This window comes from Jaculus jaculus, chromosome 11 (genome assembly GCF_020740685.1).
Source record: "Jaculus jaculus isolate mJacJac1 chromosome 11, mJacJac1.mat.Y.cur, whole genome shotgun sequence".
Lineage (NCBI taxonomy): Eukaryota > Metazoa > Chordata > Mammalia > Rodentia > Dipodidae > Jaculus > Jaculus jaculus.
This window is the reverse complement of record NC_059112.1, coordinates 45,018,934-45,039,442: the sequence shown is the minus strand read 5'-3', so window position 1 is coordinate 45,039,442 and position 20,509 is coordinate 45,018,934. Positions and strand designations below refer to the sequence as shown.

At 35.3% G+C, this 20,509-nt stretch overlaps 1 protein-coding gene across 7 annotated transcripts in view; it reads left to right on the top strand.

Moving 5' to 3' along the window:
• Nucleotides 1-20,509, top strand: part of Slit2 (slit guidance ligand 2) — a 370,481-nt gene that overhangs the window by 209,556 nt on the left and 140,416 nt on the right. For all 7 annotated transcript variants that reach the window (XM_045161148.1, XM_012948212.2, XM_045161147.1 and 4 more), the window contains exons 5-6: nt 7,878-7,949; nt 19,592-19,663. In XM_045161148.1, coding sequence (XP_045017083.1) covers nt 7,878-7,949; nt 19,592-19,663 — 144 coding nt within the window. The remainder of the gene's footprint in view (nt 1-7,877; nt 7,950-19,591; nt 19,664-20,509) is intronic.

Below are 20,509 nucleotides of genomic sequence, written 5' to 3'. Positions count from 1 at the left end.
AAATCCACAGAAACAGAAACCCTGTCTTAAACAGGATGGAAAGGTAAACACTGACCTGAAAGTTATCCTCTCACTTCTACATGTGTGCCCACACTCACACTCAGGCATGCACAGAAACACCCAAAATAAATCAGTAAAATAAAACATTAAAAACAAATTATTTTTAGTAGGAATGTTCAAAGTAATTATTCTATTAGGATTATATGATATGATGACTGGAATAGATTTGAGTAGAAATAGTACATGTACCAAAAAACAAAACCCCAGTAGTTTATTCACTCAAAAAACATGCCATAAAAAGAGCCACTGTGAAGCTATGATTATCAATCTGGGCTGCCAACTAGACCTTTTGATAGATGAATAAGAAGAGTTGTTTTTGTTTTTTTTTTAAAGTGGATTTCTCCACTTGAAAATGATGAGTAAACTGAGCATCAGTTGTTGGGGGTGTTATATCCTGCAAATTTGAAATGTGCCAATGTCCAGTGGAGCATGACATCTGACAGCTCTGTCATCATCACAGTACAGAGACCCTTTAACCTGTGTTTCTGTTTTTGAGATCATTGCTGAGCTAAAGTGTTATATGCCTAACATTTCATTGTGATTTGATGTCATTGGCCTGTCCTACTTTGCCACAGTACTGATACATCTCAGGCCTCTCTCAAATCCAATTTCCTCTCCTTATTTCCCTCAGCCATATCTACAATGGGGAATTTTATTACTTACCAGCCGTCAATGCATAGACTTATACCTACAATCTCTTTCCCTTTAACTTACCTGCAACCATTTCTCTCTGTGTGGTCTGTTCTTGAGCACTTAGTTATCTTTCCCTGCATTCCTGGTGTGCATGTTAGTTGAAGGTCTATTTACCAGAAATGCCCTTAAAACAAAATGAATGAAATTTCCTGCTTTCATCTGTTGTGTTGTGCAAAAGGAGAGATCAGCATTTACAAAAGGAATACAACTAAAATTATTTTCATATCTCATTTTGTTGTTTATTAACCACATAATCACACACATATGCAGGGTGTAGTATGGTAATTAGCATATGTATATAATATGCAGTGATGAAATGAGAATAATTACATTTACATTTCTTTATTCTTTCTTTGTGTTTATACTTGTTAAACTCTCTTACATTTTATCATTCAGAATATATATCAGGTGTTTTAAACTGTAGTTATTTTACTTTGCTAGTTATAGGGCAATAGAACCTATTCCTTCTATCCAATAAAATTATTAAAGTGTTATAATACATCCTTATGCAGGTTGCCTGTAAAACACATAAAATGTAACAGTTGAATCCCTAGTATCATTTTTGTATTCATTTTATATTTATTTACTTATGCAAATACTGTGTTAGCTATTTTTGCATCTCTGTGACCACAATATCTGAAAAATTTATTTGGACTCATAGTTTAGAGGGTTTGGGTGCATCAGGGCAGGAATGACATGGTAGAACAGCTCATTTCATGGTAGCAGAACACACAAAAGAAGCTGTTCGCATCGCATCGCAGTGTAGGAGGAAGCAGAGAGCAAGATGAGAAATACATGGGTATAGCAAAACTTCAAAGGCCTTCTCCTATGACCCACCTCCTCCAGCTAAACCCCAGTGCCGAATATATTCAGAACTGTCTCAAAATACCACCAATAACTGGAGTTCAAACATTAAAAGCCCAAAGCTTATTGCTTATTGGAGATTTTCAGATTCAAAGCATAAAAAATTCTAATGCATATTATATTTTACCATCAACACAGTCCTAAAAGATATGAAATGCTGACACTCACTGCAGATGCGAAAAGCAAAAATATATCTTTGTACCTTACACACACACAAACACACACACACACACACACACAGAGAGAGAGAGAGAGAGAGAGAGAGAGAGAGGGAGATAGTTCATTATCTGAGATTTTAGCTCTAGGCTCAGCAGAATTTTGGGGGATGTAAGTTACAAACACTGTGAGTTCTCAAAAACATTGAATTCTCTAGGTCACTGTGATAGGAATTAAGTAAATTATAGAAATTGTGAAAAAGATGAGTGTCTGTAGATGATTTGGGTAAAAGGTGAATTAAAGTACTAAGACTCACATGCTCAGGACTATGGGGTTCATAGCAGCAGAGCAAGTATCAGTGAGTGCCCCAAACTTAGCAAATAAATGAAATTTTTACAAAACCCAAGGGAGCCAGTATGACTGGAACAGTGTAAGTGAGGATGAGAGCAAAAATTGATGACAAAAAAATGTGTGCCAACAAGTTTGGGGAGGCTTGTATATCTTTGTGAGAATTCGAGCTCTCCTTTATACATGGAGTTTTCATCTGAAAAGCATCAGTCATGGCTATAGGAAAGCAAGGTCAGATGTAGAGACATAGTTGTATACTATTAGGGCAACCAAGACCAGAGGAGATGGGTAAATGAAACAGAAGTGTAGATAGGTCCACTTCTTTATCTATCTGACCTCTTAGTTAAGGGTATTTGCTGATGGATTGGTTGTAATAGTACAGAAGACACCCGAAGTCTTTGGCTTGAGCCTCTAAAAAGATGGTATTTCTTTAACTAGCATTAGGATGACATAAGGGAATAATTTGATAGAATTCAGCTTTGAAATGTAGTGTCTGAACTGGCTAAATAAGTCAAGTCCAGGAGACAGGTCAGTGTAGGATCTATTCATCTAAAGAAATTAAGATTTTCAACAGTACAGATACAAATTCAGCATATTCTTTCCTATTTGAACCTATTTCCTTTACCTTCACTCTGATCTTTCCTAGGGATTTATTCAACTTCTGAATGGAACAGACTTTCAAGCTCTTTTCACTTCCTAGTCATGACAGAAAAAGAATAAACTAATCTTTCAAACTTTTCAATATTTTACATTTCTGTAGGAAAATTTATATATTATGTCTGAGCATTTTCTTTTTTAATTTATTTTTATTTCTTTATTTGACAGAGAGAAAGAGGGAGGTAGAGAGAGAGAGAACGGGTGTGCCAGTGCCTACAGCCACAGCAAACATGTGCCTCTTGTGCATCTGGCTAATGTGGGTCCTTGGGAATCGAATTCTGGGTTCTTTGGCTTTGCAGACAAATGCCTTAACTGCTAAGCCATCCCTCCAGCCCTGTCTGAGCATTTTCAATAACCTATGAATGGTCTTAGTCATCTTGTTTTCAGTCTCAGTGCCCCAGTATCTTGCAAAGTATTAATACAGATGTCCTTTACATTTTTTCTACCTTGTGGTTCCAGTACTCAAAAAACACAAGTAACTCCAAATTCTGCTTGAGATGATCATTGCCTTAACTTACACCAATGATTTTCTATTTGGAATTGGGCCCAAGTCCCAACTTTATTGCTTAATGTACTCTAAAAAGAATTGCCTTGTGTACAGGAGACCTGCCGACTCTTGGAGATACTATCCAATACCACCTCTCTGTTCATTGTCCCTGCCTGTTCTGAAATGCAATTTCCAGATTAGTCTTCCTAAAAATAAACTCCAATCAAGCCATCTTTATTCTCACTGAAACAAATTTTTACACTCTATTGCCTATGGATATAATTATAAACTTCTCCCCTAGCAGATCCATCCTAGGAACTTAGTAGTTTTGTCTCATTTTATTCATTCTGCACAGATCATAGAACAATACATAGTGATGTCTCCTTGTGCCTGATCGCCAAGGACTAGAATAGATACACAAGGGGCAAAACATAAGCTCCCAAGCACAATGCTTTTAATATGTGTTTATACCTCTATGGTGTTTGCTATGTGCTAGGTACTTTTTGCCCATTTGAAAGATTGAACATATTAGAGCCACCTAACAATCTTGAGATAGACACTAGCATTGTTCTGTTTTACAGAAATCTGAAGCTTAGCAATGATAGTTTCACAAGGACACTGGCCAATAAATAGCAGTGCAAATGAATGACTGGGTCCTACATCTGTACCCTCAACTTCTCTTGTGTTCTGGCTGCTCTTTGATTTCTGCCAATGATCAATTGATGTCCCTTCCCCTTTACTAGGGACTGAGAGTTACTGAGCACAATCACTTTTTTCAAAAATTTCAAATAAGATCTCTTTTTAATTTTCTACGTGGTTTGGGTCAACAGTTTCTATTACTTCCCTTAATCTCCTTGGTCATTTTATCATACTTCACTGATCAGATGCCATAGTCCTTATTCTCAAACTACATGATATATATCATTCTTTCTCCAACTATAGTTAAAATTTTCCAAAACCAAAATTATAACCAATGCTCCAAATTGCTCTTCTAATTTCCCTGTTTTAAATGATACTCATACAACTTCAAAGAGTCCTTTGTCTCTTGTCTGTCCTTTATCCAGTCTTGTCTACATACAATTCTGTTCTTATTATTGGTTCTTCATGCATTCTGTAAATAATTTTTTTGTTTATTTTTACTTATTTATTTGAGAGTGACAGACATAGAGAGAAAGAGGCAGATTGAGAGAGATAGAGAGAGAATGGGCACACCAAGGCCTCCAGCCACTGCAAATGAACTCCAGATGCATGCTCCCCCTTGTGCATCTGGCTAACATGGGTCCTGGGGAATCAAGCCTCGAACTGGGGTCCTTAGGCTTCACAGGCAAGCGTTTAACCGCTAAGCTATCTCTCCAGCCCAACAAGCAATTTATTGATAGTTGTTATGTCACTTGAGGTTCTGAACCATCTTTTCCCCAGCTAGGAATATGTTATATCTGGTATTCCAAAGCTGATGTAATGACAGTTGGATCTCTGATTCAACGTATTCAACATAAGTCATACTCTAGGTCAGCATTATCTAAGAAACAGCCTCTGGCATGCTCCTATTTACAGCACCCCCCTCACAAATGTCTAAGTGAAGAGCGTACTACACAACTTGTACAGCCCATGCCGATTAGACTTTACCATCGCTTCTCCTATTACTATCCTACATATATGTTACGCTCTGAAAAGACCAAAACCAAGTTTACTTCCATGAAAAGTTCTGATTTTGCATATCTATGCCTTCGTGTAATTACGTTACTAAAGATAATGCCCCTTATATTGTCTTTCACTTCCTGTTTTTGTACATTCGTTTTGTCTTATATTTTAAAATTATTTGCCCTCTTAATTTTCCTAATCTCAATAATTTGAATTTCATTTGCTCTTTTATTTGGCTGCTTACTTCTTCTTAATAGACTTTAAAATTCTTGAAAATAGGAAATTAATCTTACCCAGTTCAGTAACCTCTCCCACTGACTAAGCTTTATACATAGTAGATCTTAAGTAAACCAATGTGGTTACAGATAACTTGATTATATGTGGCAAATATGGATTATTGTTCAAATCTAATGTATTCTTTTATTGCCAAGATAATGTAAGTCAAAGTCTAGGGTAAGTTAAGGAAATACTTCCAAGCTTATAAGTACAGGAATTGATTAAATAGTTCTTGGTATCATCTTTAGAAGACCCAAATCTTGGCTGCATACTTATCTGCATTTCTGAGCATGTTTAATAATTATTTTTATTATGTAGGGGTAGTAAGTGACATTTCTAAAGCTTAATTAATTTTCTTTTAAGTCTGGAATAACAATAACTTTTTATGAGATAGGGTGATTACAACAAGTGTTTAAATGTGCAGTATATTCTTTCTGAAACATCAAGTAGTAAATATATCAGTTTCTTCCTTACCCAGTGAATATAGCTTGATTCTCTCCTGGGGTCTGGGTTCTGGGATCTGAAACCAAAGCTGCCTGCTAGAGTGGTCTGGTCCCTCAACCTGAGACTCCATACCATTCTGGGAGCTGCTAACCAAGGACTACCACGTATAAACCAATAATCTTAGAGGATATAAGCTTTGACCTAGCATGCTGTGAAAAGATTGACAAATGACAGACAAAAAAAAAAAAAAGAAAAGCTGTTCTATGCATGAAGTTTCTCCAAAGTTAATCAGGTATAAAATAAAATACAGGACTGATGTTCTGAAAGCACTGCAGTGTTCATCAGTGAATTTTCTGAGAACCATATGAAGCCTCCTGCTTGACCTCCTGGATATCTCACTGGCCACAGTTGAGAACATGATACCAGTGGATAAACGGTGGGCAGAGCTGAGACTGCAGGTTGGAAAATAAATGTCCCCCTCCCCCCAGCTGTGGAGGTGGGAAAGATGCACAGCCAAGTACTATCCAATGTCTGAAGTGAACATTCCATTTTTATTCATCTACATGCCATCTGAAGCATTGTTTGTTTGAAGAGAACTGGGAAAGAAAGAACTGGAAAGGTTGAGATGGGCAGGGACATAACTGTTGCAACAGTACTAACAACTTTCAGAGGGCACACTAGTTCACTTTTGCTTGAATCTAATCATGTGTTTCTCACTTCTTGGTACTTTCTGTTTTCCTTTTTCTAATATCTCTGCCCTGTAGCCTCTTCCACAAAGATTATGCCACCTATGATTTTCAATATATATTGTTAAATATTCTTAACTCAGTGTCATTTAGAAAAAGGAAGAAAGTCAGTACGAATCAATGACAAGGAGGACTAATAAGCATTTTCTTTTTAAGGAAATGAAGTTTTATTACTCTTAGGGCTGTACTGAAATCATTGAAAGCAATGACGAGCCACATCACTTAGGCAATAGATAGCTGCCTTAACTTCTACATGAACACATGTGGTAAATTTACTCTTTGAAGTAAAATATATTTGACAGGGTGGAGGGCAAGATAAAGACCTTCTGTCATTAAGTAGACTAACATTTATTTCTTTACAAATTGCTTAGCAAACATATTTTTATTTGAACATCGAGCATACAGAGATATAAATGCAAGTCTCACTTATTTAAAACTTTGTGCTAATGAGGTCAAGACCTCCCACTAAATCTTGGTATGTGCCAATTATCCCTCTCTCTCTTATGTGGCTACAAGTGTATGAATTACAAGGTCGGATCATAAGCAGCTTTGAAGGAAAGGATGTGCATGCAGCCCACTGAAACACTTTCCCGTACTGGAAAATGGTTGTTTTCAGCAGTATGCAGCTGTGGTCAGTAGCTTCGACTTTCCTTGTGAAAATCAGTTATCTTGAAGTTTTAAAGATGTTAGTACATTCGCTGTTATTTTAATAATTTGATATTTCAACTTTCTACTCGATCCTTGAGCTAATTATACATAGTAAAGATTTTTCTGTTTTCTATGGCCTTTTTTAAATTTACAGGTGTGTTTTACTTGTTAAGGAAAACAATGCTTTTTGAGAAGACAGAATTGCCTCTGAACACTTTGAGAGAAAAATAATGATCCATTTCATGATGAGTGATTTTGCACACTCCTTGTTGTTGGTGTATTTTTCCTTAATAAAAACGTATTTCTCAGATAAGTTAAAATGTAAATATAGAGACTCTTTGTTTATGGTTATAATAGAATTATTTCAAGAAGACTTTAAATCAACTGATAATTAATATTTCAGGCAGAGACTTTATTTTATTGTTTGGCTGGTCTAACCACGATCCATTTTCAAGATTACATAAATTGCAATGGAAACATAATCATATGGTTTATGTTTTATTAGTTCTTATCCACCCTTCTCTAGGAAGCTGAGTTTCAACTGTGATTTTAGAAAATTACCAAGTTCTAAAACTATAAAATCCCCTGAAATTAATTCTTTAACAATTTGCTATTTGTTAAAAAGAAAAAAATACAGAACAGGAGCAAGCTAAATTAAAAATACAGTGTTTTATGATTGACAGAAAACTATTAAGTTTAACTTTGAATCATATTAGACCTATGAAGTATTTCATCATAGTTGTGTAATTCTTTTACGTTTTTTTTATATGTGCATAATGTGAATTTGGTTGACATTACCTTAAAATAAAATTTTATAACTTATTCCTATTTATTTATATATTTTATTTATTTTTTAGTGATCTCAGTGAAAATCAAATTCAGGCAATTCCAAGGAAGGCTTTCCGTGGGGCAGTTGACATTAAAAATTTGTAAGTATATGCTTTAAAAATTTTTTCTATCCGCTTTTTATGTTATTTGTTTTTAAGGTAAGGTTTGCATTTAAAAGTTGTGAGAAAAAATGAGATTGTATAACAGCAAGTTGCTATTTGCAAAAGATTATCATTTGTCAGATCCTCGCAACTGAAATCTTTATCAAATTCTTTCTTCCAACCTAGATTTAGTCTTTTGCAATGTAATGAACAATGAAAAATGTATTCATGGTGCTTTCCCTCTTTCTGCCAGTGTCTGTTTCACTCCCTTTCCAGTGGATGTCTATATGGAACTGTGGTGTATGAAGTGTTTTATTCTGGAAAGAGTAGGTCATTATTTTCCACTTAGAGATAATGGTGGGCTAGAACCACAGGTTCTCTGGAGCTCTTAGACCAACAATTTCATTAAATGCCAGAAGTGTATGGACAAAAAATATGTTTTCCTTTATGTTTTTCTCACAACTTTTCCTTTATATTATCTGAAAGAATATATGCATATTTCCCTTACTACCAAAAAAGAGAAATGGGAAATCCTAGTTCTTTATTTTCTTGATAAATCTTTAATTTGGCTTCTGGGGTAGAAGTGTGTTTGGGGTTTGTGTGTGTGTGTGTGTGTGTGTGTGTGTGTGTGTGTGTCCATACCTCTTAAACTACTATCAGATTTAACAACCCAGTGACTCCCCAATATTGTCAATATATATCTTTATAAATTTTAAGATACTTTGTTAGTCTTTAAAAATGATAGGTTTTAGTTAACTCTGAAATCTGGGACATAAAATATTTCCTTTAGCTTCGAAATAGCCTGGAATTGAGTCATGAAAAGCCTGTGTTTGCTGAGATTAATTACAGCAATATGATATTTCTTAGCTAGTAATAAACAGGTCAGGCATTTTGTGAAGAATTAGCTTATATTCAGAATTCTCCATGGTAGGATTCACTGTTTTTTTTGTTTGTTTGTTTGTTTGTTTGTTTTTTGTAGCAAAAGTGAGACCGATGTTTCCTTTTGTCAAAGAATACAGTATTTGTAAATCCACATTTTGGTCTTTACATTTCCACATACAGTCCCCCACCCACAAAAAAACTACTTTGTACACATATGAGGAAATTTTAAAATGTACAGTTTAATAGGTATAAATACATGGAACCACTGAAATTGTGATCCCAGGCTTGTTTATTCTTTTTCAGTGCACTCAAGTGAAAGGGACTTCCTTTTGCTTTCGCTTTCTCTTTACTAGGGAGGACATGGAGACCTCAAGCTAGATTCATTGACAGAGCTGTTAATTCTGCCTCTGTAGATCAGGCATGATTGCACCATTACTTTGAGAACTCCTAAGAAGCACCTACTCTGGTTGCAGCTGCTGCATAGACACCCTTGGAATATCATAATAAATTGAAATTTTAGAATATAATTATTAAGATATTAAAATATAAATTGTATAATTGTGAAGCAAATAGACGTGAAGGTACAAGATGGAAAAAAGACAACACTAAAAAGTACAAAACTAATTTGTGATTCATAAATAAGACAATAAATAACATGAGGACTAAGGAATGAAAATGATAAAGTATTACTTGAAATTGTCAGAGTATGTCTAGAGAAAGAGTTAATGAATTGAAGTATTAAACAGTCTAAAAAGATAAGCTTATATTGTGTCTTGTTCAATAACGTAAAGGGGAATTAAGAAACTCATAATTTATAAAGGAGGTTGGTGAAGGTCTGATTTCAGAGTACAAAGTTTCTATCTCCTCTTCTGCAAAATCCCATGAGCTGTGGTGAGTGTGTTTTTAAGTCTCAGCAGCTTCTGAATTTCTGTTTTAGTGCATTTTGAGTATCTTCAGTATCTGTCTTTATCATACTGCTCAGGTTGTCAGGCTCGCCACGGAAGTCATTTTGATTGTATTGGAAAATAAAAACCAAAGTGCAGTAGAGAGAGAGAAGGAGGGAGTGAGGGAGAGAGGAATGGAGAGAGGAAGGAAGGGAGGGAGGGGAATTGAATGTGGCTATCTTTATAAAGTAAAGAAACATGAATCCTAAAAAGGAACTGAGGTGAGAAGATAGGAGTCCAAGTATGAGGGAAGCTAAATATAGTAGCATCCACAGATTCAGCTTTGTGGATTTATATTTCTGTGGAAGTTAAGAGGCTTGAGAGACTATAAAGAAGCCAACTATTGAAGCAGAAAAGACTGCCCCTGGGTTGGAGAGATGGCTTAGCGATGAGGCACTTGCCTGTGAAGCTTAAGGACCCCAGTTCGAGGCTCGATTCCCCAGGACCCACATTAGCCAGATGCACAAGGGGGCACACTCATCTGGAGTTCCATGGCAGTGGCTGGAGGCCCTGTTGCGCCCATTCTCTCTCTCTCTCTATATATATATATAGAGAGAGATATATATATATGTGTGTGTGTGTGTGTGTGTGTGCCTTTTTCTCCCTCTGTCTGTCACTTTCAAATAAATAAATAAAGTATTTTTTTTAAAAAAGAAAAGACTGCCCCTTCTATTCTCATTGTCTTCTAAGTAACATTTTGAAAGACAATGAGGGTGAAATTGAAATATCGCAAGACATAATAATATTAACTAGTTATCTTAAATAACAAAGATTTTGGAATCTGTAATTAGTAAGAATCTCCTATAATTAAAAATATGTCAAGGCCAGGCATTGTAGGGCATGCCTGTAATCTCAGCACTTGGGAGGCTAATGTCTGTGAGTTCAAGGCCAACCTTAGACTACATAGTGAATTTCAGGTCAGCCTGGGCTAGTGTGAGACCCTATTGCCAAAAACAACCACAGCAAAAAAGTTAACTACATTGTTAAAAAGAGTTAACATCGGGCTGGGGAGATGGCTTAGTTGTTAAGTGCTTGCCTGTGAAGCCTAAGTACCCTGGTTCGAGGCTTGGTTCCCCAGGTCCCACGTTAGCCAGATGCACAAGGGGGCGCATGTGTCTGGAGTTCGTTTGCAGAGGCTGGAAGCCCTGATGCGCCCATTCTCTCTCTCTCCCTCTATCTGTCTTTCTCTCTGTGTCTGTCTCACTCAAATAAATAAATAAATAAATAAAAAATTTAAAAAAAAAGAGTGAACATTAAAAAAAATTAACAACTTCCATGAATATAATCAAAATAGTTACCATTTTATCAGACTTGGTATGAAGCTTAGTTTAAGTATTCAAAATTAAGAAAGATGGGATGGAGACATGGCTTAGCAGCTAAACCCTTGCCTGTGAAGCCTAAAGAACCTGGTTATAGGCTCGATTACCCAGTACCCACGTAAGCCAGATGCACAAGGTGGCACATGCATTTGGAGTTCGTTTGTAGTGGCTGGAGGCCCTAATATGCCCATTATCTCCCTCTCTCTCTGCCTTTTCCCTTTCTGTCTTCCTGTTGCTCTAAAATAAATAAAAATAAAGACAAAAAAAATACCCAAAGTTAAAAAAGATATCTGGTAAAATATATAAAACTAATACAATATTTATTTTACATTATTTTTTAACAGAGTATTGAGCCAATAAATACCATTGATAATATATTAGTGGTCAGAACGACAGAGAGGATCACTACTTTGTCTACTGATCATGCCTCTGGTACATTTCTAAGCTGACGTCCTATGTAGTGCATTGATGACTACTGTGAGTTAGTCAGAGATGGATACAGGAAAAGGAATCCAAACAGATGTCTGTGTCTTTGCTGTATCAAGACCCCATTGTAGAGAGCACCATCAGAACACAGCCTGATGCCTTCTAGTAGGTTTTGGGATTTGCCCCATTCAGCTCTTCCTCAGAGTTATTGCAGATACGCCAAGCTTTCCAGTGAAAGGACTTGTTTTTAATCTTGAGTCTTGGTTAAATATGCTCAAGGCAGCATCCTGACAATATGAAATTGATGCTCTGGAAATGTTGCAAATTAGCAGATTTTATCCCCTTCCTCCAGGCAAGCCTCACTAAAATGGGTCTAGACAGATGGACATTTATCATGGTCTTAAGCATCTCCAGGGAGGACTTGCCATAACTTTTTTGCTTATCTCTTTTTATTTTGTAGTTGAAATAAAACACTTTTATATTTTATTTTCTTACTTCTTTTTTCTCTAGCCACAACTGAAACCACTTTCCTTTTTTATTCTTAATGTTTAAAGTAGTGAGGTAGCAGGAAAGGAAAATTGCATTAAAATACCCACAAAAGGATAGCATTTATAACAGTTCCTAGTAGCATTATTCATAGGATTTACATCTGTGATTTTAAGGTAAAAAACAGAACATGAACCTGATTGATAGCTGATCATTAACAACTGCTGGCTCATCCAAACATTAACAATTGTTTTCTCAACTTTTCCTTAGAAACTTTGCATATATAATTGATTGATTTGGCAATAAGGCAGACAACCTCTCCTGCCTATTAATCCAGCCATAAAGGAATACTTTCTAGTGTGCTTGTATTATTTTCAAGTGTCTAGTGGGTACCCATGTAATGATATCATATTGCAGAATAGTCTCATTTAGTCTTGCTTAATTGTTGAGACTTGTGATCCTTCTTTAAAAGTATATGCTTTATGAGGTAAGAAATGTTTCGAACATCTCTTGCTTTATGATAAAAGAATCTTTTATATTTACCTTGAGGTTTCAGGGGGAAATACAAATAGTTAAATCTTAAAAGTAAATGGGCTGCCCCAGATGCCTAATTCACTTTTACTTTCTTTGCTTAGTTAACATGACTATTTAAAACGATTGAATGGTAGTAAGAATTATCTTAGATATATTCTTTGAAGTTAACCACACTTTCTTTATTTCTTCATAAATTTTGTTATTTTCCTTCATGGTGTATGCATTCTCATTCCACACTAAATTGTTCCTTACCCATCTCCCTTTCCCATCTTATACTTTCCCAATTCTATTAACCTTGCACCTATGATTCCTAGCCAACTCTTCCAGAAACATAAAGCCATAGTGGAATGTATATTAGGGAAACATATTTATTTGTATGTTCATTTATTTTATAGACATTAATTCACAGACAAACTTGTAGGTCAAAAATGCTTCAGCATGGTCTTCTTTAATGTAATTCATGATATAATTTGGAAAAAATAAACATAACCGTGGCATTTTATTAAAGAAATCAGTGAGTGATGATTATTTATTAGCCATTAGGAATTTGACAAATAGGAGAGAATTAATTTATGTTAATACAGAGCTATGTATATTATTTAGCTATTTTATTATTTTCTGTAATTCTATCAGTCATCTTTTTTCTTATATTTCTTTCTCATGTTTTTTTATTTCTTTTTTTATAAGTCAAAGAAGACCTATAGCTGGAGTTCCTAAAGTGTGCTGGCTGTGTAGCTATTTTTTGTGCTTCTCTCTTTGCTTAGACTTGTGAAGGTAGGCCAGATTCTTCCATTATGGAACTTCCCCACATCTGTAAGCTGCAATAAATATCTCTTCCTCCATAACCGTTCCTGGTCTGGAAGATCATCTCAGTGAACCTGAAACTGTCTACTAAAGTATATTTATTTTTATTAAAGAAAGAATGAGTGTGAGAGAGAATTGGCATTCCAGGGCCTGTAGCTGCTGCAATCAAACTCCAGATGTATGTGCCACTTGTGCATCTGGCTTACATAGGTTCTAGAGAGTTGAACCTGGGTCCTTAGGTTTTGCAAGCAAGTGCCTTAACCTGTTAGCCATCTCCTCAGTCCCCAATTTTTCATTTTTATTCCTGTCCATGGAGCAGTTTTTCTTCAATAACAATTTACCTTTCATATAAACATAATTTATTTAATGTACTTCACAATTTTCTTCAAAACAAACAAAAGTGAACGGAACAAGGAGAAAACTGACTACTTGGAAATCCAGTGTATATGTTTATAAAATAGGGACTGGCATTGACTGGTGTGGCTTCCATGATGTTCCATCGGACAGAATAAGCCTTCATACTTTTTGCTTCTCCAGCACAGATCAGCACACTCTGTTACCTCTGAACTATTGCTACTGGATCTTTACTTTCACTTTGGATTCTCATTAGATAATTTTGATAAAATTGATGACATTGAAAATGAACAGATCTATATTCCAAACAAAGCTTTAAAGAATAATTGCAACCTACTAGTATAACTTGTACAACTTATCTATAAAATGATGATGATAATGTTTACCTTTTCAAGTTACTGTGAAGGATATTGAAACACTTGTATTTCCCTGCCATGACATACTTTGTATTCAGTTAAGGTAATCAAGCCCCACAGCCTTTGATTATAACGTCTTTTAAAAACTTACTTAAAATTACAAGAATGGGAGTATCAACCTAGCCATCATTCTCCCAAAGTTTGATAACAGATATTAGCCTAGAAATTCTGTCTCAAAGAAAAGAGGACAGCACCACTGTTCCCTGGCCTCTGGACTCATGCAAAGAGGAAGCCCACATCTGAACACATATGTGCATATGCTATACACATATCATAAACCACACCACAAATACTCTCCAGGTGTGCATGCAAGCATGCACACACACCCCCTCCAAAGGTTACTACCTTATTGCAAGGGTATCATTTTGCTTCTCCCCTAATAACAAATTGCATACCTTTATAATATACTCTATTTCAATAAAATTTAGGTTAATTACTTCAGACAATTATAAAGCATTGACTAAAAAACATTATTAACTTATTACCTCAAATAATGTAGATTATTTTGAGTTTCTCAGAATAGTTTTTTCTTTGACCATCTTCTTCAGCCAAGACAAGGTTAGCAGTGAGGTGCTCTTATGCTGAGAAAAAAAGTTGTTACTGAAATATACACTTGAAATGTTTTATATTGGTCAGTTTGTGACATTTTTCTATACATTCTGTGTTATAATTTTAATGGTTGGCTGGCATGAAATTTGTACATTTAGGCACTTACATTGACTTAAATTCATTCAAATGAAAAGAAAGGAGTTGTGCCTACATCTGCAACTTCCTCTTTTATTCCTCCATGTGATTCATTTTTATCTGGTTCTTCACTGTATGAAATGTTTTTCTCCCTTTTATCAATTCTAAACACTTTTATATGTTAGAAGTCATCTGTATTCTTAATATCATTTATTTTAAAAGAATATTATGAACATCATGCAGACTATTTCTACCTGCTAAAACAATAAAACTGAAGCATAGTCACAATTGCTTTGTTGAATCTTTGATGGTTCTTGTGTGTGCTTTACACATTATTAAGAATTTCAGTGCTTGGTATTGTATCATGTTTACTTTTACATATTCTGCTGCTGACAAAACTAAGCCAATTAGTAAATGACATTATTACTTGGATGTTGCAACAAAATACAAATTTGCTCTGGAAAGAAAAACAACCTGAAAAGGTAAATTTAACATATGAATGTAAGTTTGATACGTGAAATTAAAACATATTATGGTAGCTAAATTTAACAGAAGGAAATAAGACATATCTTAAAAAACACTAATGGAATATAATTTCTCTGGCTATATCTTAGCAAGCATGTATTTCAGATTTTTGTCCTTCTTATATTTTTTTTAACTTACACTTAAGAAACATGTTTAGAAATGTTATATGTTGTCCTCAATACTAAGAATAAATGAAACTTAAGAGACTAGGCAAAATTGATTTCAGTATTAAAGATAATCAGATCAGCTTCATGGATTTTATATGTGTGTGTTCCAGGGTAATGCTCTGAGTATCCAAATTCTGTCAGCAAATTGTGTGGTATGAAACTACATGTACCAATGCAAAAAAAAAAAAAAAAAAAAAAAAAAACCCTCGAAGCAGGCCATCTAGAGTTGTCTTTTTATCAGGAAAGCTTTCTCCACAGCTGAAAAGAGAATTACAGGATGTTAGTACTCAGAGTGACAATAAATATCATACTTTCTAACTTCCTTATTTTCATGAGATTAAACATTCAAACTGCAAATGCACTGCTATATAATTCTTTCTACTCAGAAAATAAGAAAAGCCCCATACTGCTCTAAAGCGGCCCTGCATGAGGAAAGCATCCTCAAACTATGCCTTCTGTACCTAATGCTCTTCTTGTCTAAGTTTCTTAAAAGGCCAGCAAATTTACCTTGTATCTGTCTAAATATCCAGGACATTAATATTATTTCAGTGGAGAAATGAAACAAACAATTTGTCATGTAATTTCCATAACTGAGAATAATTCCCTGGTGTAACTGAAAGTACCATCTAAAATTCAGCCTGGTCTTGAACTCTTGGAAGAGAAAAGTTTCTTTCCTGTTTACAGAAAGTTTGTTCACCAAAGGCTTGACTGGGAGTAGAGAGGGGAAAAAGCACAGTGAGAGAAACAAAATGCAGAATTAAAGTTCAGAAACCCTGAAATATAATACACTCTTGCACACTTTTGACACTGTTTATCTTGAACCACATACAGACAAATGGAGGTCAGTACACAGACATTTGCTCAGGAGCAGCCACGCAAGCACAGGGCTATTCAGAACTGTTTGAATATCTCCAAATCCATAAACTGATGAAATTTTGTGCTTGTCTGATTTTTGGTTATCATTTCTTATAAGATACATCATGAAATACTGGTCAAGGGGTATGGAATGTGTGAACTGAGATATGGCAGCATCCGTATGACTACTAAGGAAAACATTGGTCTTACAAAGTCATGTTCCTACTATTTGTACACCATAAGGGATTATGCTTTCATTTTTATCAAAAACAACATGTAGCACAAAACTACAAAGGAGTGAAGTCACCCAAGTCCTAAGCAAATATGCAACTTCTTCTGGTGTAAGGAACATGGTTGGCCTTTCAATACATAGGGCGAGATTTGTTTGAGTGCCTCTCAGCACACTGCTAGAGCTTCCCCTTCATGCATAGTGTGTGTGTGTGTGTGTGTGTGTGTGTGTGTGTGTGTGTGTGTGTGTGTGTTGTGTATGATTTAGAAAAGGCTGTGTCAGCACTGATTTATGCATTGACAGCTAAGGATAATAAGATATGGGCAAGCACACAGCTCACCCTTTTACAGATTAACCTGGAGACTGCATTAGGCAAATTTGATAGCATTAAAAGATTTTGCCAATTTGTCTGGAAACAATTTCTCTTTTGTAGCATGTCAAGGGTAACACTTCATGCCATTGTACTAATTTAAATGCCTTTGATAAATTGTTGAAGAGGTTAAGGAATAGTGGTGTAGATATATATCTAGCCCTTTAAAATAAAAAGGCTATTAGCTTAATTGTTAAATGAATTAAATCTGTAAAAAAAAAAAAAAAACAGAAGTGTTCAGGAATATAAGTGTATTCTTGGAACCACAGCAGCCATATTATATCACAGGGCTTTAAAAGTCTTCTTAAAAAAAGAAATTGTATTTCAACATTCCTTCTGAATAAGCAGAAATGCTTTAGTCAATTATAGTAGCAGGCATCATAGCTATTACTTAGGGGAAGAGCCAAAGTTTATAAAAGTAATAAAATATCACCTCCTCCTGGATGCACCTGTTTGTACATTGCATGTCCTAGATGGCACTATTTTCATGACATCAGTGTATTATGTATGATTGTTTTCCCAGGAGACAGTTTTAGAAATGAGATGTATAGTTCATGAGATACTCTCTATGTACATAATATCTAAAGTAAGGAAACTGAAAAAGGCCAGAATAAATCCCTGCTCCATTATATAGGCATCTGCTGAGAGAATCAGCGATTTCACTGAATGTTCTTGAAGAGCTTTTCGCAAGTGTGGCCTAGCCCCACTGATGGATTTGAACTTGAAACAAGGACAAGAATCACTGGCATTGTTATCATAATCTCACACTAGTATATCAGTGTTCCCACAGCAGGGCAAGTAAAACTGATGGCTCACCTGACTAGTTCATGAAATGTTCACTTTCTTTCTCAAATGAAGCATTAAAATATCTTTTCTTTAGTGGAGCATTTATATCACTAAACACGAGACTACTATATTTAAAATGACTTGTTTAGAAACAAAAGTGTAGTAAGGGTAGTATTTGGTACTTAGCTGTTCATTCCAAGAAAATAGTTTGTTTTTTAAATTTTTATTTTTTGTTTTTGTTGTACACTGCAAGATGTGTGTGTGTGTGTGTGTGTGCACAGATATCTGTGCATAGATGCACAAACCTGTGGAGATCAATGGAGGTCATCTGGTGACCTGCTATATTGTTTCTATGCCTTATTTCCTGAGACAAGTCTCTCACTGAATGTGACGCTTACCTTTATTTGATTGTATGAGTGAGTCCCAGCCCTTCTCCTGTGTCTGCCACCCTGGGGATAAAGGCATGCAAGACCTTAACATGTGTGACAGGAGATTGAAATAATGTCATCATGCTTGGGCAGAAAGCACTGTTACCCACTGAGCCAAGCCGTACTCCTGGGATGAACAGGGAACTGTTTAATTCAAAAAACAAAAATTAAATTCAAAAAACAGCAGGCAAAAGCAAACTTTGAAGTGTTGTATTTTTAATTTAGAACATCTTTTTTTAAATTTTTTTCTTCATTTTTATTTATTTGAGAGTGACAGAGACAGAAAGAGGCAGATAGAGAGAGAGAGGGAGAGAATGGGCACGCCAGGGCTTCCAGCCACTGCAAACGAACTCCAGATGCATGCGCCCCCTTGTGCATCTGGCTAACGTGGGTCCTGGAGAATTGAGCCTCGAACCGGGGTCCTTAGGCTTCTCAGGCAAGCGCTTAACCGCTAAGCCATCTCTCCAGCCCTAGAACATTTTTTTTTTAAATTAAATTGGATGTTGCACACACTACGTATACATAGACCTTTGTGGAAGAGTCACTTGCTTAAAACATATATTATTTCATGAAGTGATGTAATGTTTGAAATATTTTACCATCAGCATTTATAATTTTACCAAAGTAAGTGCAGTGTGATTTTATTATTTTCACCTGAAATTAGTATTTAGAGATAACCAAAAGTTTTACTTGCTTCTTAATACTGAAACACTTGCATTTACTTTTAGAGTTATACTTCTGAAAATTTCTCAACTCAAAAAAATATACTATGTTTACACTGCATACTATATGAATATAATGATAGAGGATGTGAATTCTGAGAGTAGTGAAGCCTCATTTATAAGTGTGAGCTTTCTAACATGTGTTCCTGGTTGGGAATAGCAGGAATATACAGGGACTATCGTTTTACTCTTTCCCCTTGGAGTTCTAAAGGAAGACTCCTTGTAAGAGATGGAAACCTGAAAGTAGTCTAGCTCTTTCTTGCCAAGGATAGTGAAATTAACATGCAGCTGGGCTTCTCTGATAAATGGATTCTGTTAGGTCACCGAGGGGGTGCATGTGACATTAAGTGATTTACAGTCCTTTACCTTAATGAAATTGTTTCAGCAAGATGACGCTGAAAGCTCTTAATGGATAGCTTTTCTTGATGTAATGAAATTGCATTCCTATGGCATTTAATATAAGGTACAGTTATTATTTACTGGCGCTTTCCGAGGGCTGCTATTCACACAGACAGTTCAGAACAAAAAGAGATTTCAGTAGCCGCATAGAGAGCCCAGGATGTCTAGTGGCATCCTGATGCGGAAGAGTGTTTGTGAGAACAGTCCTGTGAGGACAGCTAGTGCTGTGCTGTCCCTTCAGAACTCTTGCTGTCATCTATACCCCAATATTGGTCCTGTCTCTTATATGTAGTCTTTTAATCCATTTAACAGGCAACTGGATTACAACCAGATCAGCTGTATTGAAGATGGGGCATTTAGGGCTCTGCGGGACCTGGAAGTGCTGTAAGTATGGCTTATTTCTCTGGCTCTTTTCAAGGGAGTTTAATTTTCAGAGAATAGTAGTGTACACACATAAGTGCTGACTTATAACTCCATGTAAAATATTCTTAAAAACAAATATTCTTTAAGAAACTTATGTTGCATACAGAGAAGTTTCAAAGAATGTGTATGCAAAACTGTGTGTATCAAATCAATATGTGAAGATTCTGTCTTTAAGGACACTCAGATATTCACTGATGATAAAATATTCTCACAAAATGGGTATGATTTTTGAGACTTTTCCAAATTGTTAAATATTAAGGTAAGAACCAATTTTACAGGAATGATAACTTTAAAAAATAAACTACTTATTTTCTTATATGTTAGTATATTCTGTGGTTACTATTAAATAAAAAGGTGTTTTCTCTTTAAGTCATGTAATTTTCATGAGGCAATACAACTTTATTTTCCTGGAATTATTTTGAAATCTATTTCTCAATAAGTCTTGGAATAGAGTCATTTCAAAGTCTTCACTACTAATATAACAAATAACACATAGCACTGAGTAATAACTGTTGCATTCTCCATTTCCATAGTGGCTAGACATGACTAACAAACATTAGAGGCAACTGAGTATTCTCTATTGGCATTCTCTTGGTAAAATTGTCTTAATGAGACAGTTTTTATAAAATAGAAATTAAGTGAACCTATATTTACTAAAACATTTTATCCTTTGTATATGTTTCTGAATTAGTTTTAGTTAATCTAGAATCTAAAATCTAGAATGTTAATCTAGACTTTAAAATATGTATTGCAAATTTCTTCTCTGAATGTAAAATTGCTATTTATCTCATTCTTGGCATGACTTAG